This window comes from Nipponia nippon, unplaced genomic scaffold (assembly GCF_047370975.1).
Source record: "Nipponia nippon isolate SJK-2023a ecotype South Korea unplaced genomic scaffold, ASM4737097v1 scaffold_9, whole genome shotgun sequence".
NCBI lineage: Eukaryota > Metazoa > Chordata > Aves > Pelecaniformes > Threskiornithidae > Nipponia > Nipponia nippon.
In genome coordinates this window covers 39,731,688-39,753,990 of record NW_028262413.1, presented here as the reverse complement: position 1 = coordinate 39,753,990, position 22,303 = coordinate 39,731,688, and the positions used below count along the sequence as shown (strand labels likewise).

At 42.8% G+C, this 22,303-nt stretch overlaps 2 protein-coding genes across 6 annotated transcripts in view; both read left to right on the top strand.

Moving 5' to 3' along the window:
• CEMIP (cell migration inducing hyaluronidase 1) overlaps positions 1–22,303 on the top strand; it is a 115,248-nt gene that overhangs the window by 1,724 nt on the left and 91,221 nt on the right. The gene's annotated exons all lie outside the window — the stretch shown is intronic.
• LOC104017244 (cell surface hyaluronidase CEMIP2-like) overlaps positions 1–22,303 on the top strand; it is a 58,607-nt gene that overhangs the window by 8,967 nt on the left and 27,337 nt on the right. For all 4 annotated transcript variants that reach the window (XR_015701298.1, XM_087743677.1, XM_087743678.1 and 1 more), the window contains 13 exons: positions 74–243; positions 565–753; positions 1,114–1,283; positions 2,145–2,354; positions 6,139–6,344; positions 7,963–8,032; positions 8,657–8,785; positions 9,807–9,892; positions 11,222–11,353; positions 11,474–11,509; positions 12,343–12,495; positions 14,375–14,552; positions 19,832–20,047. Coding sequence is in view for 3 of the 4 variants with exons in the window: in XM_087743677.1 (XP_087599803.1) it covers positions 74–243; positions 565–753; positions 1,114–1,283; positions 2,145–2,354; positions 6,139–6,344; positions 7,963–8,032; positions 8,657–8,785; positions 9,807–9,892; positions 11,222–11,353; positions 11,474–11,509; positions 12,343–12,495; positions 14,375–14,552; positions 19,832–20,047 (1,945 nt within the window). In the remaining variant the exon portion in view is untranslated. The remainder of the gene's footprint in view (positions 1–73; positions 244–564; positions 754–1,113; positions 1,284–2,144; positions 2,355–6,138; positions 6,345–7,962; positions 8,033–8,656; positions 8,786–9,806; positions 9,893–11,221; positions 11,354–11,473; positions 11,510–12,342; positions 12,496–14,374; positions 14,553–19,831; positions 20,048–22,303) is intronic.

The following is a 22,303-nucleotide window of genomic DNA, read 5'->3' as shown; positions in this document are numbered from 1 at the left end:
CTCCTGCCCGGGCTCTCCGGGGGATGGAGGGTTTGGGATGTCACTCGCTTGGCTCCTTCCCGCTCTCCCTCAGGCAGCCCTGGGCGCTGGTGGGGATCCTCGGAGGGGATCAGCTTTCCACAGCAGAGGATAAGCGGGAGTATCGCGGGCATGGAACAACGGGGTTCGCCGTGGCCCAAAGAGATTTCCTCACCTACGATGGCACCCGTTTTACTGTTACTGCTTTCAGCGGATGGATAAAAGGTTTAGTCCTTCCTGACAATTGCTTATCTTCTGTTGCTTTGCTCTAATTTTTTTCTAACTAACTGCTGCGAATCTGAACAGTGCGATGCTAATAATACCGTAGACTTTTGCTCACGTGCAGTGACCAAGCCAACAGCAGTACTCTTGCAAAGTAGTGTTTTAGCTGCCTACAAAGAGATGACGCTGACATATTTAATGGCTAGAGCACTTCTATCACACACAGCATTGTCTAGATAAAAATTAAATTGCTATGCTCTTTGGCTAATTGCATGATTCTGTCGTGTGCAACTGTAAAAATAATTGATTGCTTCCTTCTTCAAGGGGTGCCTCATAATGGATTTAAAGTGGAAGTGTCCAAAGGAATAATTCTTCATTTGGTGGATGAGGTTACAAGTTGGTTACCTGGCGACCGGATCGTCATTGCCAGTACAGATTATTCTATGCATCAGGCTGAAGAGTTTAATCTCCTTCCTTGCCCTGAATGTAAAAGTAATCAAGTGAAAATTGATGGTATGAAGTATTTTTAGCAAGCTACTCATTTGTGGTAAATATTTACATTGTCTTGTCTTTAACATTCTACATTTACATTTCCTTGTCTCTTTAGCTAGTTTTTGTTCCGTAAACACATGGGCACTTGTCATATGAAAGCTGAAGGCCCCAATATTGGAACTTAAAGTTTGACCAGGGGCATCAGTCCCTTGTAGAAGTCAGGGGAAGTGCTGATCTCCTCTGGGAACAAATACGAACAACTGGACTCGTCCCCAAACTTGGTGATTGCTTAAATGAAAGGCATACACTTGCTTAGAGCAGTGCGATAATGAAGAAAGATGCTGTGCTCACCCTGAATGAAAAGGTTTCTGATTTTCACAGGCAGCCCACTTTATCTTCACATTGGAGAAGTCATTGATGGCATCGATATGAGGGCAGAGGTTGGTCTTCTGACTAGAAATATACTTATTCAAGGAGAAATGGAAGACTCCTGTTATGGACAAAATCAATGTCAGTTTTTCTCCTTTGACACATTTGGAGGACATATTAAAGTGAGTAATTCTTAATGCCTCTGCCTGTAGGTGGTTTCAGGTCGTTCCTTTCCTGGTTTGTAAACAATACAATGCATGAAAGTACTGTTGTATCTGGGGAAAAAACATACTTGTCTATGAAGAAGGGAAAAGTTTGTTGGCCTCTTTTGCAAAATTAGACTTGTAACGTGGCAGTGCCATTTTCTTCACTGCATATGCAAAAACATACCCTTCTCTGGGCTAGAGGGGATTCTTCAGTGGCATTGCTGTCAGTCGGGTCAGTGTGAAGTTACATAGTTCACGAGATGTCACTGAAGAAATCGTGCTTCTTGTAGAGCAAACCTGCTCCCTGCATGGCTCAGAGAAGTGCTGGGTCTCACCCTATTGTGCTTTGCCTCCTCTTGGTTGTCCCATGTGTTCTTGGCGGAGGTGCAAATTCTTGCTGTTGCAGGGCCTTTGTGTAAAATTACTCCACCACCAGTTGGTGGAAATCGAGGAGCTGTGCAGGTCTTGCCTAAAGTCTTGACAGAGATAAAGTTGCCAGGAAATAGAGCCTGGTGGTAGATGCTGCCCCGTTCTGGAGCTGGCAGGAGTACCTTGTCCGTAGCCGTGTCACACACTGCTACTGCTAAATCCCGCGCAGGGTGTTTGGCAGCTGTTCCGTGGCAGCCCCGCGCCCGTAGGTGTGCGGCCGCTGGCACGCTGCTCTGCAGGTGCTGCGCTGCTGTGAGTCAGAGCAGGGAGCTGGCACCTCCTTCTGCGATCAGGCCCTGTTTTACTCGGCAAACATATTGCCTAATAAGAAGAAAAAAAAAAAATGTTTTCCTTTTTGCGCGGGTTTATGTTGTAATGCCTTACTTGGATCTACATTTGTCTCAACAGATCCTAAGGAATTTTAGCTCTGTTCACATGTCAGGAGTGGAATTAAAAAACATGGGGCAGCAAATCCTGGGCAGTTATCCTGTGCATTTTCACTTGGCTGAGGATGTGGATGAGAGAGGAGGATATGAACGCCCAACGTACCTTGATAACCTGGCTATCCACCACTGCTTCTCTAGGTGTGTTGCCATACATGGAACTCATGGCCTGCTGGTAGGAGACATATTTTATTAGTATCAAGTTCATTTCTTTGTTTAGGCACCGCTAAACAGTAGGAGCCATTTGTGATACAAAGAGAAATCAGAGTATTGAAACAAGGCATTTTTTCCCCAAGAAATGCCCTGACACATCAACTTCATTTGACCGGTATTCAGGTTAGGACTGTTGCTCTGGTAGTGCAGCTCTTTGAAATGAATTTCAGGTTCGTAATTAATGTTGTTAATGGTGTGATCAGATATAGTGAAATCTTTGCCTGGTTATTCTGGACAGTTTGTGATAATAGGAACTTTCATTTAAAATGAAAGCAGTGGACCTTTACTGGACCTGACTGAAGCAATGGACCTTTAATTTGCAAAGGAGATAAAAAAGACAGGGGTTGTTCCAGTCAGGGCAATGTGAAATATATCCGAAAATATTCTCATGACAAAGGGAATGAAATAGGAGAGGGACAGACCCAAACGGCTGCTTCAGTGCCAGAAAAGCCCTCAGGAACTTGGCTTTGACCTAGATCCTCACAAGGGCATTGTGGAGAGGAACTTAAAAAAAAAAAAACCACAAAAAAGCCATACGTGTCCCAGCTGGAGAATACAGATTCCTGCTCCAGTCCCGACACGTCCAGTTGCTGTGTGCTCTGCAGGACGCTGAACAGTGTTTTGGTATCCGTGGGCATTGCCTCATTCACCTGATGTGTGCTCAGGCAGAGACACTCCCTGAACTATCCACGACTGCCCGCGTTTTTCCTCACTTTTTCTTAACCCGGGACATAAAGCTGTGTAAGACATGGCATAGATGATGATACACTCTGGAGGGACCCCTGTGTGAAAGGGTCCCCCCCGAAATGGTGTATTCACAAAAATGCGATGCTAGACTTGTACAACCGGGAGCACTTTTCACGTATCCTAAACTGGATTGGCATTGTCCAGATCACTGAAAATATTGCTTGCCTTCTCAGATACGTGATTTGCTCCGGCTGTAGAGCCTGATTTTGTGTACAGAGCCCTTCTTAGGAGGCAGGAGACTTGCCCAGTATGTGTGGGTATGGTTTAACTTCCTTTCTCTTCTCGTTGGTATTAAACCTCTGGAATTGAAGGAACCTGCCTGGGATGAAAAATTAAGCCTTGTGTTAATGTTGGTCCTGAGAAGATTGGTATATGCTCTTGCTCTTTATCAGAAGTGAGGCTGTTAATGGTTTATTTGGATGTGTGGGATGCAATAGTTGTGAAATCAAGGATCCAAGTGTGAGCTCCAGCCCCCCTGCATCTGACTGCTGAGAGCTTTGAGTCCATGAATCAGTGAAGAGATTTTATAGCAAAGGTTAACTATGTGATTCTGTGGAAGAATTGTGTGATTTCAATACAGTCATTAAGATAAAGAGTAATTAAAATGTAATAAAAAGCCTTGCTTTAAAATAAAATGATTTGCAGTTCCAGAGAAGAGCGTGTATATCAGAGCAAAGCAGTTAAATAACATAGATGGGTAGCTGTTTTAGCATCAGATTATGAAACTTCAGCCCTTGAGGCAGAATAAACCAGACAGGTGGTTTTTCCCTCTCCTGTTTTGAGCGTTTAGAGGATGTAATTGTAGAAGTACGTTGCTGGAGTGCTGTGGTTTGTGCTTTGCTGTGTCCTGGCCACGCAGCGCTGTCTGCAAGGCCCTTCTCCCATCTGCTGCTCCCGTGTGCCAGGCTTGCGCCGCTTTGCAAGCCGGCAGCAGCGGTGCACACAGCTTGGGTTACTCCCCGTGGCTGGGACGCAGGCTGCAACATGCCTCTTGCTGCCCTGGCACACGTCAGGCGTACACAGACTACTGTAGTCTTTCGTGTCTAATGTGTCAGTGCATAAAGGTCACTTATATTGTGTTGCTGAACTATATATAATTCAGTGTTTAGAGGCATCTTAATCATCTGGTGTTGGACGCACCAGTGGGGCTGTAGCCTGCGTTGTGGACGATGTTTCATGCTGACACATACAGTAATATGCTCCCGTCACAGTGCCGCAGGTGGGCTCTCATTTCCAAGATTTTAGTTTCTATCATCTGTGATATGCCAGAATTGATCAGTTATTGGGATTCTGAGCTAATGGCCTGCACCCTTATCTTTCAGTGCAGATGTAAGTGATCCTTGAATTATGTTATTTCTGGTTAGGAGAGTGATCAATATAGTGTCGTGTATGTAAGTTTTCAGGGCTGCTATGCCATTCAGAAGCCGTGACTAATAATATTAATTAAAGCTAAAATCTGGTTTTGGATAGAAAGCTGGTTTTTAATGCAGCTGTCTGACGTACAGGTTAGCCAAACTTCAGCTAAATTCAGAAGAATGAAACTCTACAATTGAAATGCTGTTTAAAAGAGCAAGCAGTTTGTTGTTACAGTTTCTTTCCAAAAATAGTCTTCCATGGCCTCCTTAGCACAGCTTTTGCCCATCATTTGGAAGGGCAGAAGTAGCCAGGCTTACTGTTCTTAGCTGTTTGGCAATGACACTTGCATTTTTACCTAAATCCATTTCCTATCTGTATTTCCAAGACTCAGCTGGCAGGGACACGTTCCGTGTTGCTGCACGTAGGTTCTCTGTTGCCCTCCTTGTAGCTCACTCGGAGCCACGTACCCGCATGCAGGGTTTCGGTGGATTTCCAAAACTGTATCAGGTAGGAGTTGGGTACCTGGTAGTGTTGTGCCTTATTTTTAACTCTCTCTCAAGCACCTCGTTAGGGCAGAAACAAGAGCAGCAGATGACAAGTTTGAGGGGTGACTGCCAGGAAAACAATGAAATCCAGTAGAGATATACCTATGGGGACTATACTGTTTGTGACTCCAGATGTTATGTACAGTTGCAGCCCATTAAGGGGAAATCACAGGATATGAGTCTGAAATGGATTTAGTTCAAGTATCCCTCCGTATACAGAAATAACCAAGTAGGTTAATATTAGTTAATCTCGCAGTCTTACACAGCCATAACTCTGACGTCAACAGGAATCTTGTATGCCTGAAGAGTGAATAAATATGCTGACAGGGATCATTTGAGTACAGAGTTAAAGTTTCAGTAAGATTTAGTAACAAATAGCTGGTGTTTTAACTAGCCTGATTTAGTATTTACATTTAAAAGAAGGATTTCTGAATTTATCTTCATAAGACTGTACATCAAAGGAGGCTTGTGCTAAGTCCTCTTGGTCAAATTAGGGTTTAATGCAATATCCCTGTGCATGCCAGTTAGTATTAAATAGATGGAAATAGTAAAATGCCATCGCTGCCCAAGCTGATCATTACAGGAATAAAGTGGCCCTGCACCTTCTGAGAGTGGAGGAGAAAGAACAGAAACCTCGTTAATATAAATTACTTCACATGGTGCATTTTAAGGAATTTCTTATTTTATTTGGGAAATGTTGCAGTCATGAAAATTTCTGGATTAACCGTCCTAACTTGTTGGTTTATCATGCAAGATACACTTATCCCTACGCAAACATTTACTCCATGACAGTGAATCAAGTATTCTCTCTTAGAGCTGAGGGCAGTTTTAAATCCAGTATTTTGCAATTTTCCTTTAATTATGCCTGTGATCTTCCTCAGAGTAATTTTAATAGCAGTTTCACTGTATAAGAAGATCAGTCTACAGTAGTTTGAGTTAGCTCCGGGAGTGATGCCTATGGAGGCACTGCTTGCTGTGCAGAGGGGTGGCAAAACCACTCTGTGAGTGTTGCAGGAATTTATTGATAAGCAAAGCACATCAGTTATAGTTCCTACTGCTGTTAGCATTGCGATCGATGGCTTGTATACTTTTTTGCAGGTAAAAGACACCATTGGCTATGACACTCTGGGGCACTGTTTCTTCCTCGAAGACGGGACGGAACAACGCAATACATTTTATCACAACTTGGGCCTCCTCACGAGGTCGGGGACAATCTTGCCTTCGGATCGCAATGAGGCTATGTGCCTTGCCATCCGCAGCCGCGTCTATGGGAATTACGTTCCTGTGCCGAGCACCGACTGCATGTAAGTGCTCCGGGAGCTGTCATCAGGCTTTGCACTTACATTGTGCTTTATAGCTGGGTCCCAAAAAATGCCGTGGTGAAACTTTTGAAAGATGCTATTTGATATTAAATGAAAAATTGTAGCTTTTCCTACCATTTCTCATTTTAAAATAATTTAGCTACTTGAGCATGTTTTGCTTGTGAGGAGACCTGTTAACACCTGCATGAATCCTAATCAAGGAATATTTGCTGCTGGTTATTCCTGTCGCTGTTTCCTGAGAATCATAACTATGTTAGAGTACTTTGCTTGTTTCTGAACCCCTTTCAATTCTTTTTTAAGTAGGATGTTAAGTAGGATGTTATTAAGAAGGCTCCATGAAATCTGTCTGATAAATGCAAGTTGCTTCAGCCCTGGTATAGGCTAGCAAAAATATCACTTACTACAAAGGGAGTTTTTGCCTTCTTTCACCAGGGCTGAATTGGGGCTGGAGCATCCAGAGTAAATTGATCAATAGTACATGAATATCTGGAGTACATCAGGAGATGTAGTGAAAATGCAGAGATTAGCATAAACTACAGTGAGCATCATTTAACAATCAACAATATTGCAATATAGCTGACCAAAGTTAGCTTCTATTTTGGAGACTGATGAGCTGTAACACGGGCACTCGGGGACCCAGGTATTGGTCTGGCTAGTGTTTGCAAGGAAGACCACAGTTTAGCCAAGGAAATTTTTATTTTCATGTTTTCTGGAAAAGGATGCAGTGGCCAAACTCTACTTATTTTAATTTGCATAAATAACTGAATTAATTACAGTTATTGTTGCTGAAATGCTAAGTTTGCTTGCATGGTTAATATAGATTTATTTTGCACCTATTCAGTGGTTCTGTTAATCCAAAGGACTGTGGATTCTTGATTATGTAATAGTTAAGGTGGATAAAAAATGCCTGAGGTTTTCTGCTTAGAATGATCAAATTAATTGGTATGGTCATGAGAAAAGGTTTACAGTGTTTTTACGTGTGGTCTTTATTACTGCAAAATATGTTATCAAATGAAGTAAGACAACAGAGGACAATATTTTCATAGCTATATCTGGCTTCTGTTTGTGCCACTGCTGATCTTCCCTCTGAAGCAAAAACTCCTTATTTGAACAAATGTCAAAATAATATCTCCTTAATCTCCTCCTTACCAAGCCATTTGCAGCTTGCAAGGACGTTTGTTTTGTTTTCCACATAGAAGCTTCATAAATCCATAGAGAATCCCCTACCTCCTGCCATTGCCCCCCAAGTTCCAAAAAACAAACCAGAAGGTCACTTTTCAGACATTTCCCAAAGCTGCTTAACTTAAAAAGAAAAAAAAAAAAAAAAAGACATTGGGTTTCCTTAAGCTGCATTTAACAGAGCATGGATTTTGTGTTAACGGTCTCATATAATTTACAATAGGTTCAGCATGTGGCTCCATAAATGAATATGTCTGACATTACTAGATGGTTTCTTTTCCTTAAAGAGTATCATTAAAAGGTTGTGTGGAGTTTTTAAAGTCAATAGGAGAGTTGTGGCTCGAGTCCAGTGCAGTGCTATGAAAATGTATCCTTTCCTGTTTGGTAACTGCTTAGCATCATTTTCATTTTGATTTTTCAGGGCTGTCAGCACATTCTGGATTGCAAATCCAAACAACAACTTAATAGAGAATGCAGCAGCTGGTGCTCAGGTAAAATCATTTAACGCCAAGAGCTATGCTTTGCCTCCAGTTCCCATATATTCTACTCTTATTGATGTCATTAGCGTGAGGGCTATGAATTTTTAGTAAGCCATCGTAAAATTTGGGTATTATTTCTGCAACCTTTGTCTCTGTTAAGAACAAGTATTTGCCTACAGTTGTCACACTGATTTCTCTCACAACTGTGGCTGGAAATGGTGTGTAGTGTCTCTTAGCAAATATTGATTTTTATTAGTAGTCAAAAGTTAAATGCCCAATAAAATTTTATGTTTGTATATATAAATGTATACTCTCTCCTTGTTATTATCTCTGATGTTTGTGTTTAATGTGCCTGTACAGAGAAGGCTGTGTTTTCTAATAAACCACCTGAATTTCACCCACAATATATGCATTTTTAAAAACCACGTGTGTGTGCGCCGGCAGCCCACTGTCCATGCCAAAGGATAAGTTGGGAGATGTAGGAGCATGGGGTAGTGTGTGTCCCCTGGGACTCACACAGGTTTGGCAGGCTAAGGTTAGAAATCTGGTCAGCATAGTGGGAAACCCTAAGTCCCCAGGATAACCTGTAGCATTACTTGTAGTGTCCCATTTCTCAGACCTCCCTTTGTCTTTCAGGATGTTGGGATATGGTACATCTTCCACCGGGTTCCAACTGGACAGTCTGAGGGGCAATATCCAGAGGGACAGGCTGAACATACCCCCTTGGGAATATTTTACAACAACAGAGTCCACTCCAATTTCAAGGCATGTGGATGATTTTTGTATGTTAGTATCAATAAAATAGTATGGCGTAGGGCTGACCATGTGTGATGCTCTGAAATCAGATGATCATGGGTGTCTTACCTTTTAATAGTGGTGTTTTAACACTATATCAAGAGACAATCAACTTTTTGGGATGATGCTCTTTCTAATGATCAAAGAGGGAGCTGAGCAGAATGGGGGTCCCATTTCAGGTGCTTCAGTTGGGTGCCTGTGTTAGAGGGGATGTGCCCAGGCCATAGGTACACCTACTACTAAGTGAGATTTAAGGATGACAGGCAGGACACTGAGCACTGCTGTTGGCCATAGTGGTGCAAGGACATAGGGGGATGAGCAAAAGTTGTTTGTGCCAGGGCCTGCTCATCACCTTTGAAAAATGAGACCAAAAATTCAAGGGTAGTTCCAAGAAAAACACTTCCCCCCAAATATACTGTTGACATGAAAATGTAACCTGTAAGCTGTAAAAAGCATTTTTAACTTATTTCTCAGGATTCTAGATTGAAATCAGTGCTGTTCTCTGGGCCTTGTATATTTTACATCTTGGTCCATGACAGCTGGTGCTCTAGCCCAAAGTCTTTAACTTAGCTACAGCGGCTCATGTTCTCTTTTGACTGTCGGGGGACTCATCACTCTTTATTTAAAGGCTTACTTCTTAACAACGCTCTTTTTCCAAAAAGTTACCAAGAGCTTGGCAGAGTCCCTTATTGCTTTCTGCAAGGCAGAGAGAGTGGGAGTTCAGTGCCTTGCTTTGGGTCAGAAGGCAGCCCAAGATGCTGATGCATAACACATGGCAAGGCAGACTCTGTCCTGACTTCAGCGTGCTACATCCTGTGCTAATGTCATGCTGAGCAGTGCCAAGTGACACCAAAAGGGAAGAGAAAGCCCGGGCTGCAGCCACTCACTGTGCCTGCACGGACTGGCTGCCTACATTCATTGATAAAAATCTGGGATCTGTGGTCTCTGTGGGGCAGTCTGTTAAAATAATTGGAGTCGTGTGCATTTTCAGGCTGGTTTGTTTATTGGAAAAGGAGTAAAGACAACGAGAGCCAGCGCTGAAGATCCCAGAGAATATCTCACTGTCGATAATGCCAGGTACGCACGTGGTGTATGGCTAAGTATTTTGGATAGTTGTATTGCTGCTTGGCTTCTGCATTGTATTTAGCAGATCATTAATGCCTCATTATGGCTGGAGCATCTGAAAAACCACACAAGCTCTCTCTGATGTGCAGAGGCAAATACTTCATAGCTATGCACTGAATTGTTTGTGTTATTGCTGACCAAAAATGATACACGTGCACTTGGGGTTATGAGGACTAAGCAGTGAAGCAAGTGAAAGGGGGTATTCCATTTGTGGGTTTGTAAACTCCAGCATTTCTTATTAATTGCTTAAAAGCACTTACATCTGAAAGATTATGTAAGAGACTGCTGAGACTGGTCTAGGGTTAATGAGGAGAATAAAGTAGCCTCAAAGCTTTTTGTCAGCTTCTTTAAAATCTCTGAGCTTCCTTTTGCAGAGTGGAAGCAGGTAAATTAAGGCCATTTTCTCACTCACTGCAGCCCTATGGGTCTGTGTGAGGAGGATGTGGCAGAAATCAGCCACTGCTACTGGTCAAGCCTTGGCTTGACCATCATACCCTCTCAATGCTCCCGTATGGCTGAAAGGAAAGGGTGACTTTGCCTCCCTTTGTGAGACGTCCTTCCCTGGGCCAGCCCTTGGGCACTGAGGTGGTGCGTCCCTTGGGACATCAGCTGGAAGAAGTAGGAGGTGAGGGTAGACTCAGAAAAAGCAATGGTGATTTTTTTTCCAAACACGACTCAAGTCTACCATTAACAGCCAAGGTAGTAAGAAATAGCCTGGAAGTAATTGAGAAATGCCCGATTCCCAGGGCGAATCCTTTTTTCATATGACAGCTTCTCTTTCAGCAGAGACAGAAGCATATGGAGGTCTGGTCTGTACATGCAAGGAAAGCAGCTCCAATTACTCCGTTATCTTTGCTGAATGAGATTCTTGAAAGTGCCTAATTGATTTTCTAGCATCAATCCAGGGATTCTCAATGGGCCTTGTAAGGACAATTACAAAAGGACCTAAGTGACTTGGGAAAAATGTTTTCTATGCCTCTAAATTACACTGAATCAAATTAAGGAGTAACTATGGGCCCATTGAAGTCTAGCGAGAAATCTCCCGTTGATTTCACTGGGGCCAGAATTTCACTCTTATGAATGTTTCTTGTTTTCTGCTTTGTACTGAAGCACAGAGATGAAATCAAGCTAATAGCCTGACTCTGATCCAGGACGTAGCACCTCTTTAGGCCCATCACACTGATATTTGGAAGCCAAACGAGGTCTGCCAGGCACGACCTTCTCTGCCTGAGGTCGGTTCCTATGTCTCCTGTGCCACATTAACTAAGCTTCTTGCTTCAGGTTTCACCCACATCAAGATGCTGATCCTGAAAAGCCGCGAGTTCCTGCCGTCATTGATGGTCTTATTGCTTTTAAAAATAATGACCATGGGGCCTGGGCCAGGGGCGGCGACATTATTTTCCGCAACTCGGGGTAGGTTACTGTAATTACGTGTTATATCATTCCCCTCGCAGCAGACATAAATAGGTCTGTAGGCCAAATTCACTGCAGACATTCCTCCTCATTTACACCGTTGTGTTTCTTCTGTCCCAGGTTTTCAGACAATGGAATTGGACTCACTCTAGCAAGGTAATTTCTTAAAATTGACCATCTTCCAGTTTTTTCCCCCAATGTAAGAGACTCAAGAATGGAAGCTGAGACACTCCCGTGGTAATTCCTGTAAGACACAAGAAAACCTCACGTTTCCCTCCCAGACCACATCAAGTCTTCCCTGCACAGCCATTAATACAAAGGGCAATTTAGCCTTTCATTCTCTTTGCCTCAGCATGTCTGGGGAATACATCATAATTGCTGAATATTTCCTTTTGGACGGTAGGTCCTGAACCAGTAGACTAAACATCTGGCTCTGCATTTGGGAAGACTTTTCTTCTGCTCTAACCCGGTAGAGCAGCATCGCCCATAGCTCGTGTGCTGCCGGGGCAGGGTGGCTGGGATGGTCCCATGTGGCATAGCAGGTCTCCTGCCTCCTCTGCCGGTATCTACCGTGCTCCTGCTGCTCACGTCTTGTCCCCTCTTGCAAAAGACCCACAAAAATAAGCCATATTCAAAGCCCACTGCAGGCAATGGGAATCAGTGAAGCTCTCGCTTTAGGTATGTAGGTAAAAATTTATAAAGCAACTCGGTATAGAGCAATTATACATATATATATACACATATATATAGGGTAGAGCTGGTTTTACCCAGAGTAAGTTACCTGTGTTACTGATGCCCGAGCACTAAGCTACCTCCGCAATAACTTGCTGGTTTCTAAAGAGATTTTAAAGCAGGCTGTTATATCAGTGGATCCACTTTTTCCCAAATTAGGGAAGAAATTCTACTGTGTCTGTGGTGTAATTAGAAGTGTTAATTAATCAGTTGTGGTGTGCTGCATAGTTACCTGGTGTTTCTTTGCCTGCTTGTAGTGATGGGACGTTCCCAACAGACGAAGGCTCCAGCCTGGAGGTTACACACTCCATTTTTGTTGGAGAAAGCAGCAACTTTGGCTCCCAGGGAGGTCAAAACAGCTACTGGGGAAAAGGGGCAAATGGAGAATACAGAACGCTGCCCAGAAACAAGTGAGTTATTCTTCGGCCATTTCTTCTTGGCGTTAGCATAAGCTAGAAGAAAAGCCTCAGGAATGAATGTGACTATCAATGAGTAATTTACACCAGGTGTTGAAATTATTGTACAGGCCAGAAATAATAAGCATCCAAATAAAATCACTCTTCAGGCCAGCAGCTTGAGAATGTTCTTGACTGAATGTGTTTGATTTGATTTTCTGCTTAATTTATTAGTCGCTGGAGAATGGATTAGAGAATCTGAAAGATACCAAGTGGCTTTTGTGTAGTGCTTCAGTAGCGCAGCGCTGAGCTGATGGCACAGCTCCTGTCCACCGTGTCACCATCCCTCCTGCCAGCGTAGCTGGGCAAACATGGCTGGTTTGACAAAGGAGAAACCGTTTTTCATTATTACATCTTATTTCTCTTTCAATACCTGTATGCTATTTTCTATTTTGATAGCAGCATAGCCGCCTGTTTAGCAACTGCGGTGCCTGCCCACATCCCCATAGCAAGGTGTGCTTCCCCAAGCCTAAATTCTACCCTAATGTATGTTTTTGGTGATGCTCACCAATCATTAATCCCTCTACGAGGAATATAAAATTAAGGAATAAACAGTACTCAGCAGACATGCCATGCACACAACTCTGACTATACATGTCTCAGCCATAAGTGACACAGGAATGGGATCTGTGTAGGACAGCAGGAATAATCAGAGCTATCCTCAGTTATTATCAGTGTTGTTATTTTAATTGCAATTGCAAAAAAGCTCCTTTGCAGTTCAAGCAAGCTCTAATCATCTGTGATATTGTTAAGCAATATACTCTCGGGAAGGAGTATGCTAAAACATCTGGTATCCGTCCTTTCATTATGCCATAGTGCAAAATGGGATGTGGGGATCCCAACTGTTGGGATAACAGCTCTGGAAATTGAAGAAGAATTATTTGGTCAAGAAACACTGTTTGTACCTGGTGTTTCCAATTGGCAAAGTGTTTCTGGATCTCTGGAGCCAACCAGTAAGGAAAACCATCAGGGATGGGGGGAATCTGGGCCTCGGTGACCCCCAGGCTGGAGAGACGCTGTGTGCCCATGTGATGTCCACTTTATGGCTTTCATGTCTGAACAACTCTTTCTGGACTCGGTAGGCACTGACCTACCCTTCCACGCCACTACTAGCCAGTTTGATTACCGTCTGCGAAGCGGATGCAGGCCACCCTTCAATCAAACACAACTGGGGCCAAGCAAAACTTGGTGCCTTCTCAAAACAAACTGTGGAAGGGGCAGGTCCTTACCTGTGACCCCAATGGTGCCTCCTTCAACACTAATGTCTTGACAACATGTCCACGGACTGATGCTACAGAAATCGCTTTTCTGTACGAAGTGCTGTGGGCTAGGTCCTAGGGATCTCGTGTGAAGTGGCTTGTATGGAGAGGAGAAACTCTGCTGCACCACTTGGTACTTACTGCCAGGGAGACGCTGTTGCCTCCAGGGAGTCTGACTGATATCCTTTTTTCAATCATGCTGGTGTTTTCCTGAGAAACCCATCTACCCCGGAACAGGGAACCTGATGGCAATGCTGCCACACAGCCCTTTGGGTCTTCCTCGTGGTGATACGCCCTGCGTGGCTGGGGACAAGGGTTTTAAACTGCTTTACCCCAGCTTACAAGACTTAGGCAAGCTGTATGAGTCATTTTTTTTGGCCCTTGAGCCTTATCCTGTAGAGGATGTTCAGCAGAGTTTCATCTTTCATTAACTGTGTGATGAGCATCCAGATCCTAGTTTTGGGAAAGGAAAGGTGGTTTAGCTACTTGTTAATATCTTTCTGTGCCTTCAGGAGAAGACTCAGAGTTTGCCCAAGCTTTTAACATGGGATTGTGTTTGTTGTTAAATCTCACAGGACATTCCCTATTCGTGGATTCCAGATTTATGATGGGCCTGTCAGGATGGCAAAATGCACTTTCAAGAAGTTCACCCCGACTGTTGACAGATACTCAAGTGCCATCGGGTTCTTCATGAAAAACTCCTGGCAGATAAGCCCCCAGAATAATGTGTCGCAGATCCTGATGGAGAAAAGCGTGAGTAAGAAAATTAGGAATGCATGCTGTTGGATGTGCAAGTTTTTAAAGCTTTTAGAAGCAGTGAGAGATTTATCCTAGAGCAGGAATTTCCAGGCAGTGGTGCATGTTACATTGGTGCATACCATCGATTCATTTTGCAAGACTTATTTTTAATGAAGGTTATTTATAAGCCAGTAAAATGTGAAGGTATCTTATGCCTGGGCAGACATACATTAAAAAGTGTGCATTAGAGGAAGATTTCACCTGGTAACCAGAAAATCCAGAACATCACTCTTAGCTGGTGCAGCATTACCAGCTTATATATGCTGAGGACCTGGTGAGGACCTGGCCTCAGAGGTTGAGGGAAACACAAATGAGATGTCAGGAGGCAGTAAGCTGCAATACAATTTTGATACAGAAATAAGGAAATGCACTTAGAAGCAAAGCCATGGCCCAGTTTCTGGGGTCAGCAGTGAAATTCCTGTTGAGCACAACAGGGACTTCCTTTGAGCAGTGACAGCAGAATGGGGCTCTCTATCTCTGCCTTGGCAGGAGCTGTAGGATGCTGAGCAATTCCTATCCTTGTCCTGGATTCCTGCAGGGATCGTGGCCCTGCACACTTAGCTTGGGAAACGATAGATTCCACCTGGCTCGCTCCCAGGGATTATAACCTCTCCTTAGCTTTTTTCAAACAAGGTCCATGCTTCTTAGGATGTCCATGAACTGTAGTAACTTTGGCTTGAGGTTTGGCTTTATCTTGAGGAAAATTCCCATTGCTCTGGGATTGACCAATATCACTCCCTCTGGCAAGCAGTTAGTTTGTCTGTCCCCTCTCTGGTACACTTCAGACCAACAACAGGAGGGAATTTTATGAAAGGATGATGTTGATTGCAGTCACTTGACTGCTCTTCTAAAGAAAATACAGTTCCTGTGCATTTCTGTAAAGAGATCTTAGTTACCTTAGTTGCTTTAGGGAGCTTTGGAACAAGAATAAGGGCTAATTTGCTCTATCTTCTTTATGTCCTCCCTTGGGGAAATGGTTATAAGGTGATCATGGGGAACATGAATGAGAAAATCAACGTGGAACTGGGGAGGGGAGCTTAGAGAAAAATGTGTGATGAAAAAGTTCCGTCAGTGGACTGGAAGAGAGTGGAAATTTTCCTCCAGTAATGGATGTAGGACTCTGTCCAACAGAATGGTTTCAGACAGATGATATCTGTGCACGTTAGCAAAGGGGATGATTACCTCTTGAATGGCTGAAAATGCAGCTCTTTAATACAGTTGCACCATTTGAAGCCCATGAGCCTGTTAAATATCCCAGCATTTTTTGTCTGAGAGGCAGTTTAGTACTGCAATGCCTTTAAGATCTGAGGTTTTCAAGGTAAAAATGATCAGAAGACTTACTAAATACTTCTGCAAAGCAAATTAAAATAGTACAGTTTCAGCCTATTACAAAAAAACTAATGACATTATCCCAATAATTATTTATTGTATGTACATTTCCAAGAAATATCCATTTCTGAAGTTGGTATTTTGCCAACTTAAAAACCATTTATGTTTGTAACCACCTGCATCCCAGCACTTTTCACTTTGATTCTGTTTTATCTGGATTGAACCCAGACATGCTAAATCTGATTTCAAACTTGAAGGACCACAGTTAGTTTATTGTTTTGTTGCTAATTGCTATATGGGACAATATGTCTTTGACTAGTTAAGATAGAGCCTGTAGACTGTTTTAATTAATTTTCCATCTCCAGGCTTCATTTTATTACTTTTTAAAGGGTAGCTAAGTATTAATTCCCTAAAGGACAATCAATTTACAGTTGTTTTTTAAGAAGAAATTAAACATTACTGCACGTTGCATAGTGATGACAAAACTATTAGTCATGCTGAAGGAATAATTGTATAATTTATCAGGCTAATCAGCAGATTGGTTAGACAACAAAATAATAGAGCCACTCTTGTTTAATTCCAGCATAGAAATAACAGTCAAGTAGAACAGAAGACCTAAACATTACATTCCACAAAAAGTATTCTAGTTGCCTTTCCATTGACAAACCTAAATCTCACATATTGAGATATCTGTGTATTTACCAATAGCAAAATTATTGCTAGGCTTGTTTGTTGGTTGGTTTGTTTTAAAAAGGGTACTTTTTGAAAGTTATTTCAAAGCAGTGGAAGCAGTAGTTGGTCTTAACCCAGCTGAGGGCGACTGATGGTTGTTGTCTCCTGTAGATCTGGTTACTGTCAGTTAGTAGGACTTGAAGAGCTCAAAGGAGATGGCCCCAGCCCAGAACAGAGCCGTGCCCGAACAAGACACTTGTGCATCATTTCTTAAGAAGACCTGACATTTCTCTTTTTAGTCATAAAATAGCAACCCATTCATCCCTCTGTCCTTTTTCTGCACAGCTCCTGTAGAGTGAGGTGAGGAGCAAGAGGTACGTGACCTTTTGGGCTCCCATGAATAAGGCCACCTCCAGCAGGTGCAGAAGACTCACAAAGTGTCCCAATTCACATCCATTGCTAATAGTCCCTCTGGTTATTTTCTCCGGGCAGCCAGGAGCTTAGGGTGGATTCAAGCCTATTCTACTCCTAGCTGTGCCAACACTACGGCATCTCTGAAATTACTTGTGCCAAAGAAATCCCAGCAGTCTGTGTCGGGTGGGTTTGTAGTCCCCAGAAGAGCTCAGACGGGTCAGCACTGGCTCCTGGCTGTGGTCTAGCGACTCCCGTGGGATTGCAGTCCTGCTTAGCTAAGAGATGGGCACTTCCTAATGTTGCCTTTACTATGTTTAGCCTGTGTTGTCTCAGCGCGGGGTTTCTGCGTCAAAGCAGCAGTTTGCAAACAGTTCATGATGGGAAAAAGAAAAGCAGAGACTGAGTTACTTTAACAAATAACTTTAGCAAGTCTGTTATCCCCTGAAAAAGAGGGCAGCAAAAAACCACCCAAACACTGAAGAGACTCCTGACCAAAGGGAACTTGCAGGCTGAGGGCTTGCATCACTCCAGCAGAGTAAAAGACATGCTAACAAGGGCAGAGTCCTTGGGTGGTAAAATAGAGGAAGATTCACACTGGTTGAAAGTGAGTTTCTTAAAATGCTAACAGTAATACAGTGATACGGCTTTTTTTAGCAGCTTGTGCCAATACTTGAATTTTAGAAAAAGTTGCAAGTTACTGTGATGTTTTCCAGTACATTATTAATTTTTAATATAGCCAGTGTTTTCCACTGCAGTCTTCAGGACTTGTCTGCAACTGTGTTAGGTGTGCTGCCTTGGACAGGTTGAGTTAGCACATTCCTAAGAGATTATGTACTCACATAACCATCATCTGTCAGGGCTCCCTGTCAGGCTTCAGACAGGTAATTCAAGTAACTCCCAGGTAGCCCACGCCTGATGAAAATTAGGTGTCTGAATAGTAGTGTGGTAGCTAGACATGACGTGTCTCTGCAGCCTCTTCTAGCTCATTCCTAGCTCCACATGGACATACCTGACCAGCTGAGTCTTTTCTCTGTTCAGTGTGTTCACTTAGAAGAAAAACATATGTTGCCATAGCTGTAACTGCAAACTCAGTGCACCCCTATCCCTCAGCATACAAAAGTAAGGTAACCTTGAGACTTATGAAAGAAGTGAAACTGCTCATTAATATTTCCATTTCATTTCTGACTTTCAGACTTTTTAGAGGAGAATGTTAGAGATCAGATTAGCATTAGCACCAAAACCGTCTGCTGCTGGATGGAAACACTGAGAGTGTTAATCAAGTGTAAGCTGTGCTGGCTGTGCCTTGCTTTGTTTTGAAGTACGGCTGACTTTGTTCTCCTCCCCAGTGAAGTGCCCGTTTTCATGTTCAACTCCAGAAGTGCACTGTCACAAAGTATTTATAATGGAGCTTTGAGCTGCAGCACAGTGTTTACATTTTTTTAATATCTCCTCTTTTATAAATTAAAATGAAAGAAAAACCCCAACTTTTTGGATCCTCCTACTTTGCCAAGTAGCCCTTTGGGCAAAAGTTTCCTGCAGTGCAGTAAGAAAAGGTTTTAAAACACTCAAAAATACACATTAAATTTCCATATGTTTGAGCCTCCTTTAAATGAGACTGCTTCAGGTGTTTGTTTATGAGACTCATATTTAGACAAGAAGGTGACAGAAAAATGGTTGTAGGCTCTAGTTTAATTTTAAAGGAATGAAGACTTTTATTCTGCAAGTAGTTCTTGCTGCAGTGGTCATTCTTTTTAAGCCAATGGGACTTTCCATCTAACTCAGAATCACAATGACCCTCCTATTCTCCTAAGCTGTTCTGTTTATTATTGTTAAAATAAAGCCTTTAAAGCCCTTAGTAAACTTGCAGCCTAATCCTGCTGACCCTAATTCTTACTCATGTGCACAGTCCCATTAAAATTAGTTGGGCTAAGTGGAAGAATTACAGTCCTTTGGGTCAGCATGATCCAGTCGCTATTTATGCCGTCTGCTTTTATACACATTGCTGCAGGAGTCATTCAGAGTGCTTGACCTGGAGTAATTATTTTCTTGATTACTTCAGAACTTAATCATCGCACACTGTAATAGTTTTCACCGCAGACATTAAAATACACCAAGCCTTTTTGCTGAACATCTGCAGTTTCCTTGTTTTGCTGGATTTTCATATCAGGACAGATTCTTTTACTTAGCTACTGAAAAATCTTGAAAACAGAGCTATGCATAACGAGGATAATGCTGCTTCCTGTTAAATTTCTCTTTCCTAAAAAAAATTCTTCAGGGGAGATATTAGAATCTGCACAAGAGCCAATTCTGAGAATTGCTGTAACTTCTGTGAGTTTTATAAGGTTTTAGGGGAACGATTAGAAAAAAATGGTACTCACAGAACTGCTTAGAACAGCCATTGAAAATATATGAGAAAATTCACCAAATATCTAGCAATTTTTGTTTCTTTGACCACAGCTGTGATATTCCTCAGGCAATTTCATAATCTTTCAGTACTTCCCTTCCCTTTGAGTCATCCTCTTCCTTTTGCCACCACATAATTTATTGCTGTATGATTTCAAGGAATACATGGTTGCGTGAGTGCATTTCAAAGAACCAAAAGTCTAATTTTTGTGAAAATATCTCCTGGGATTAAGAAATGAGGGGGAAAACCAATACAGTCAGAAATTTTTCTAAATAGAAGAGGCAAAACAACTCTTACTCAAGCAATAGAGCTTTCTAGTTCTAGCTGTATCACTGTTTTGGTTGTTAAAACACTGCAAACCCGAGTCCTTACTTAGAGCTAACCAGTAATTTTTCTTCTTATTTTCTCCTGCTAGGTTGGACTGAAGGTGTTTTTTGGCAGATCAGGCGAATGGTTTGGAAACAACGATAATGACGGTGACAAAATGTCTATCTTCCATGATTTGGACGGCTCGGTGACAGGGTATCCGGACACTTTCATAGGCAGAGCAGACAACTACTTGCTGCGTCATCCCGGGTGTCTCACTGTCCCGCGCTGGAATGGGGTGATGTGTACCGGGAAATTCGCACAGGTAATGGGGGGCAGCTGCAGGCAACGTCACTGGGTGTGTTAGGGGGTGTCCTCAGGTACTCTGCTGGGGGGTGATGGAGTGAAACTTACTCAACATTCCACAAGATAAGAGGTGAATAATAAATTGGGTATAATTTTACTCCTCTCAGTGTTATCTGCCTAATTCCAAGGGCTCAGTAAAGCTGCTGTTGTGCTGCTGCCTGCAGCCCGTGGCTGTAAGGCGCTCTGTCTCCTCCCATTGCCCACAAGAGGCTGCCTGTTGAAATTGAGTTGGGGGAAAGTTTGGCATTTTCTAGTTCTTGCTTCCAGGCATTTGTCCACTCTATCATGGGGCCCTGGTGGCTAAGTCTGGTGAATCAAGTTTCAGTAATGGAAGATGTTACTCCTCTGATACATTCCACTGTGTTCAGGCTGGTGAAGTGGGTGGTTGAGACACAAACTCACGCTTATTTCTTATTTCCTATCCTGAAATCACTGGCTGAGGGATGGTCAGTCTTAGGTCAGGGTGGTCTTAAACCTTTGCAGCAGTTTTCTTCAGCACAATTAGAGACCCTAGCTAAAATATCAACACCTTGGTAGAAAGGGCTGCAAATCCCAGGTAACCTTTCAGTAGGGAAAGAAGGAAAGAGGAGAATGGTAAATGGAGGGAAAACGTGACCTCAAAATCAGATTGTGGTTCATGGTATGTTGCTCAAATTTCGACGAGACCTTTGTGTGTGGGTAGAGCATACTGTAAATATGTGACTCACCACAGCTTTCACAGTCACCTGTAAGAGATCGCAGATGGCTCTCCTTGCTCCTCCACTTCTAAAGGATATTAACGTGTTTACAAAAAAAGTACCCAGGCCTGTTTTAAAACTCCGGTTACCTGGACATCTTGCCAGGTCTCCTCTCTCCTTGTGTTGAACAAGCCAAATATTAAGGCTGTGTTTGGTGGGCACACACACCACCACGTGGTTTGAGGTTGGAGAGTGGGTACTGGGAGCCCTCACACAAGATGTGGTTTTTGGAAGGACCATTATGTTCTCCTGATCCCTGAGAACAGCCTTGCACTGTCAAATAAAGACTGCAGTGGGGTGCACCGCTGGATATGACAGGCAAGAATGGAATATGAAGTGATCTTAAAATAAGATCAGAGTTCATGAGATACAGCAGGTGTTATTTATTTATTTATTTATTAGGAGTCTTCTGTGCACTTGGGAGCATGCTGCAAAGTCTTTGTCTCATTGGGAGTCAGTAGACATTGCCCAGCCATCAGCAGGTGTGGCAGAGGATGAAACTCTGCCTGAAGACTGGCCAGCATTAAGATTGCCTCGAGAGGAGCAGGCTGTCAGGTTTCCCTTTGTGACATGCAGTTTTGTGAGCATGGGGATTAGCAGAGCCCAATTTCCTACAGTTGCACCTCAGGATGGGTTTCAAACCTAGACCCATGGATTTTCCACATTGGGAGATTTCTGAAGGTGCTTTCTCTGTTGCTTCTCTGATGCATACTAATGTGTGGGCTTGCATTTGGGTCCCTTTCTCCAAGGAACTTTATGCATTAAACATTTAGGAATGCAATTATCTTTGAGACCTCTGTGCCTACAGAATATGTGCAAAGTCAAATCCAGATTACACGTGCCTCCTTAAGCTAAAAAAATTTGTGTGCATTTGCTTTAGTTGCACAGCAGAGAGCAGGAGTTGCTATTTAAGTGTCTAGGCACTGGACTTACACCCCCTGGTTTGCTATTGACTAGGCAGAAACAGGACTGGGCTCCCATTGAATTAGGGTTTTGTTCTTGGCACTTACATTTTGCTCTGTGTGTCCAGAGAAATGTTATGCTCTGCTCTGGCAACCTAACAGTTAAATTCAGAACTGTAAACAAGTAGGCATTTATATTTTTATTTCTATTAATACACTCCCACTTATGGCAGTCTACATGGTGAGGCAGTTTTTCCACCATAGAAAATTTCCTTGGCTAGGTTTAGGCAAGCATAAACATTTGCTTCCCTGGGATCCGTTACTTACCAGCGTTTTTCAACTAATCAGCATCCAGCACGATGAGTAAAGCTCATATTAAATGCCTCACGTTATGGGTTTTGGTTAGAGAACTATATATGTGTACAGGGTAGAAGAAATTGGTCCCATGCAGCAAGGTTTGATTTAATTTGGAGGGTATATTTGTTGGAGTATTTCAGCTTAACCCTGGTTCTCAGCACTTTGACAAACTGATGATTTGTTTGTGTGCTGAATTCTGAGTGTCATATTTTAGATGAA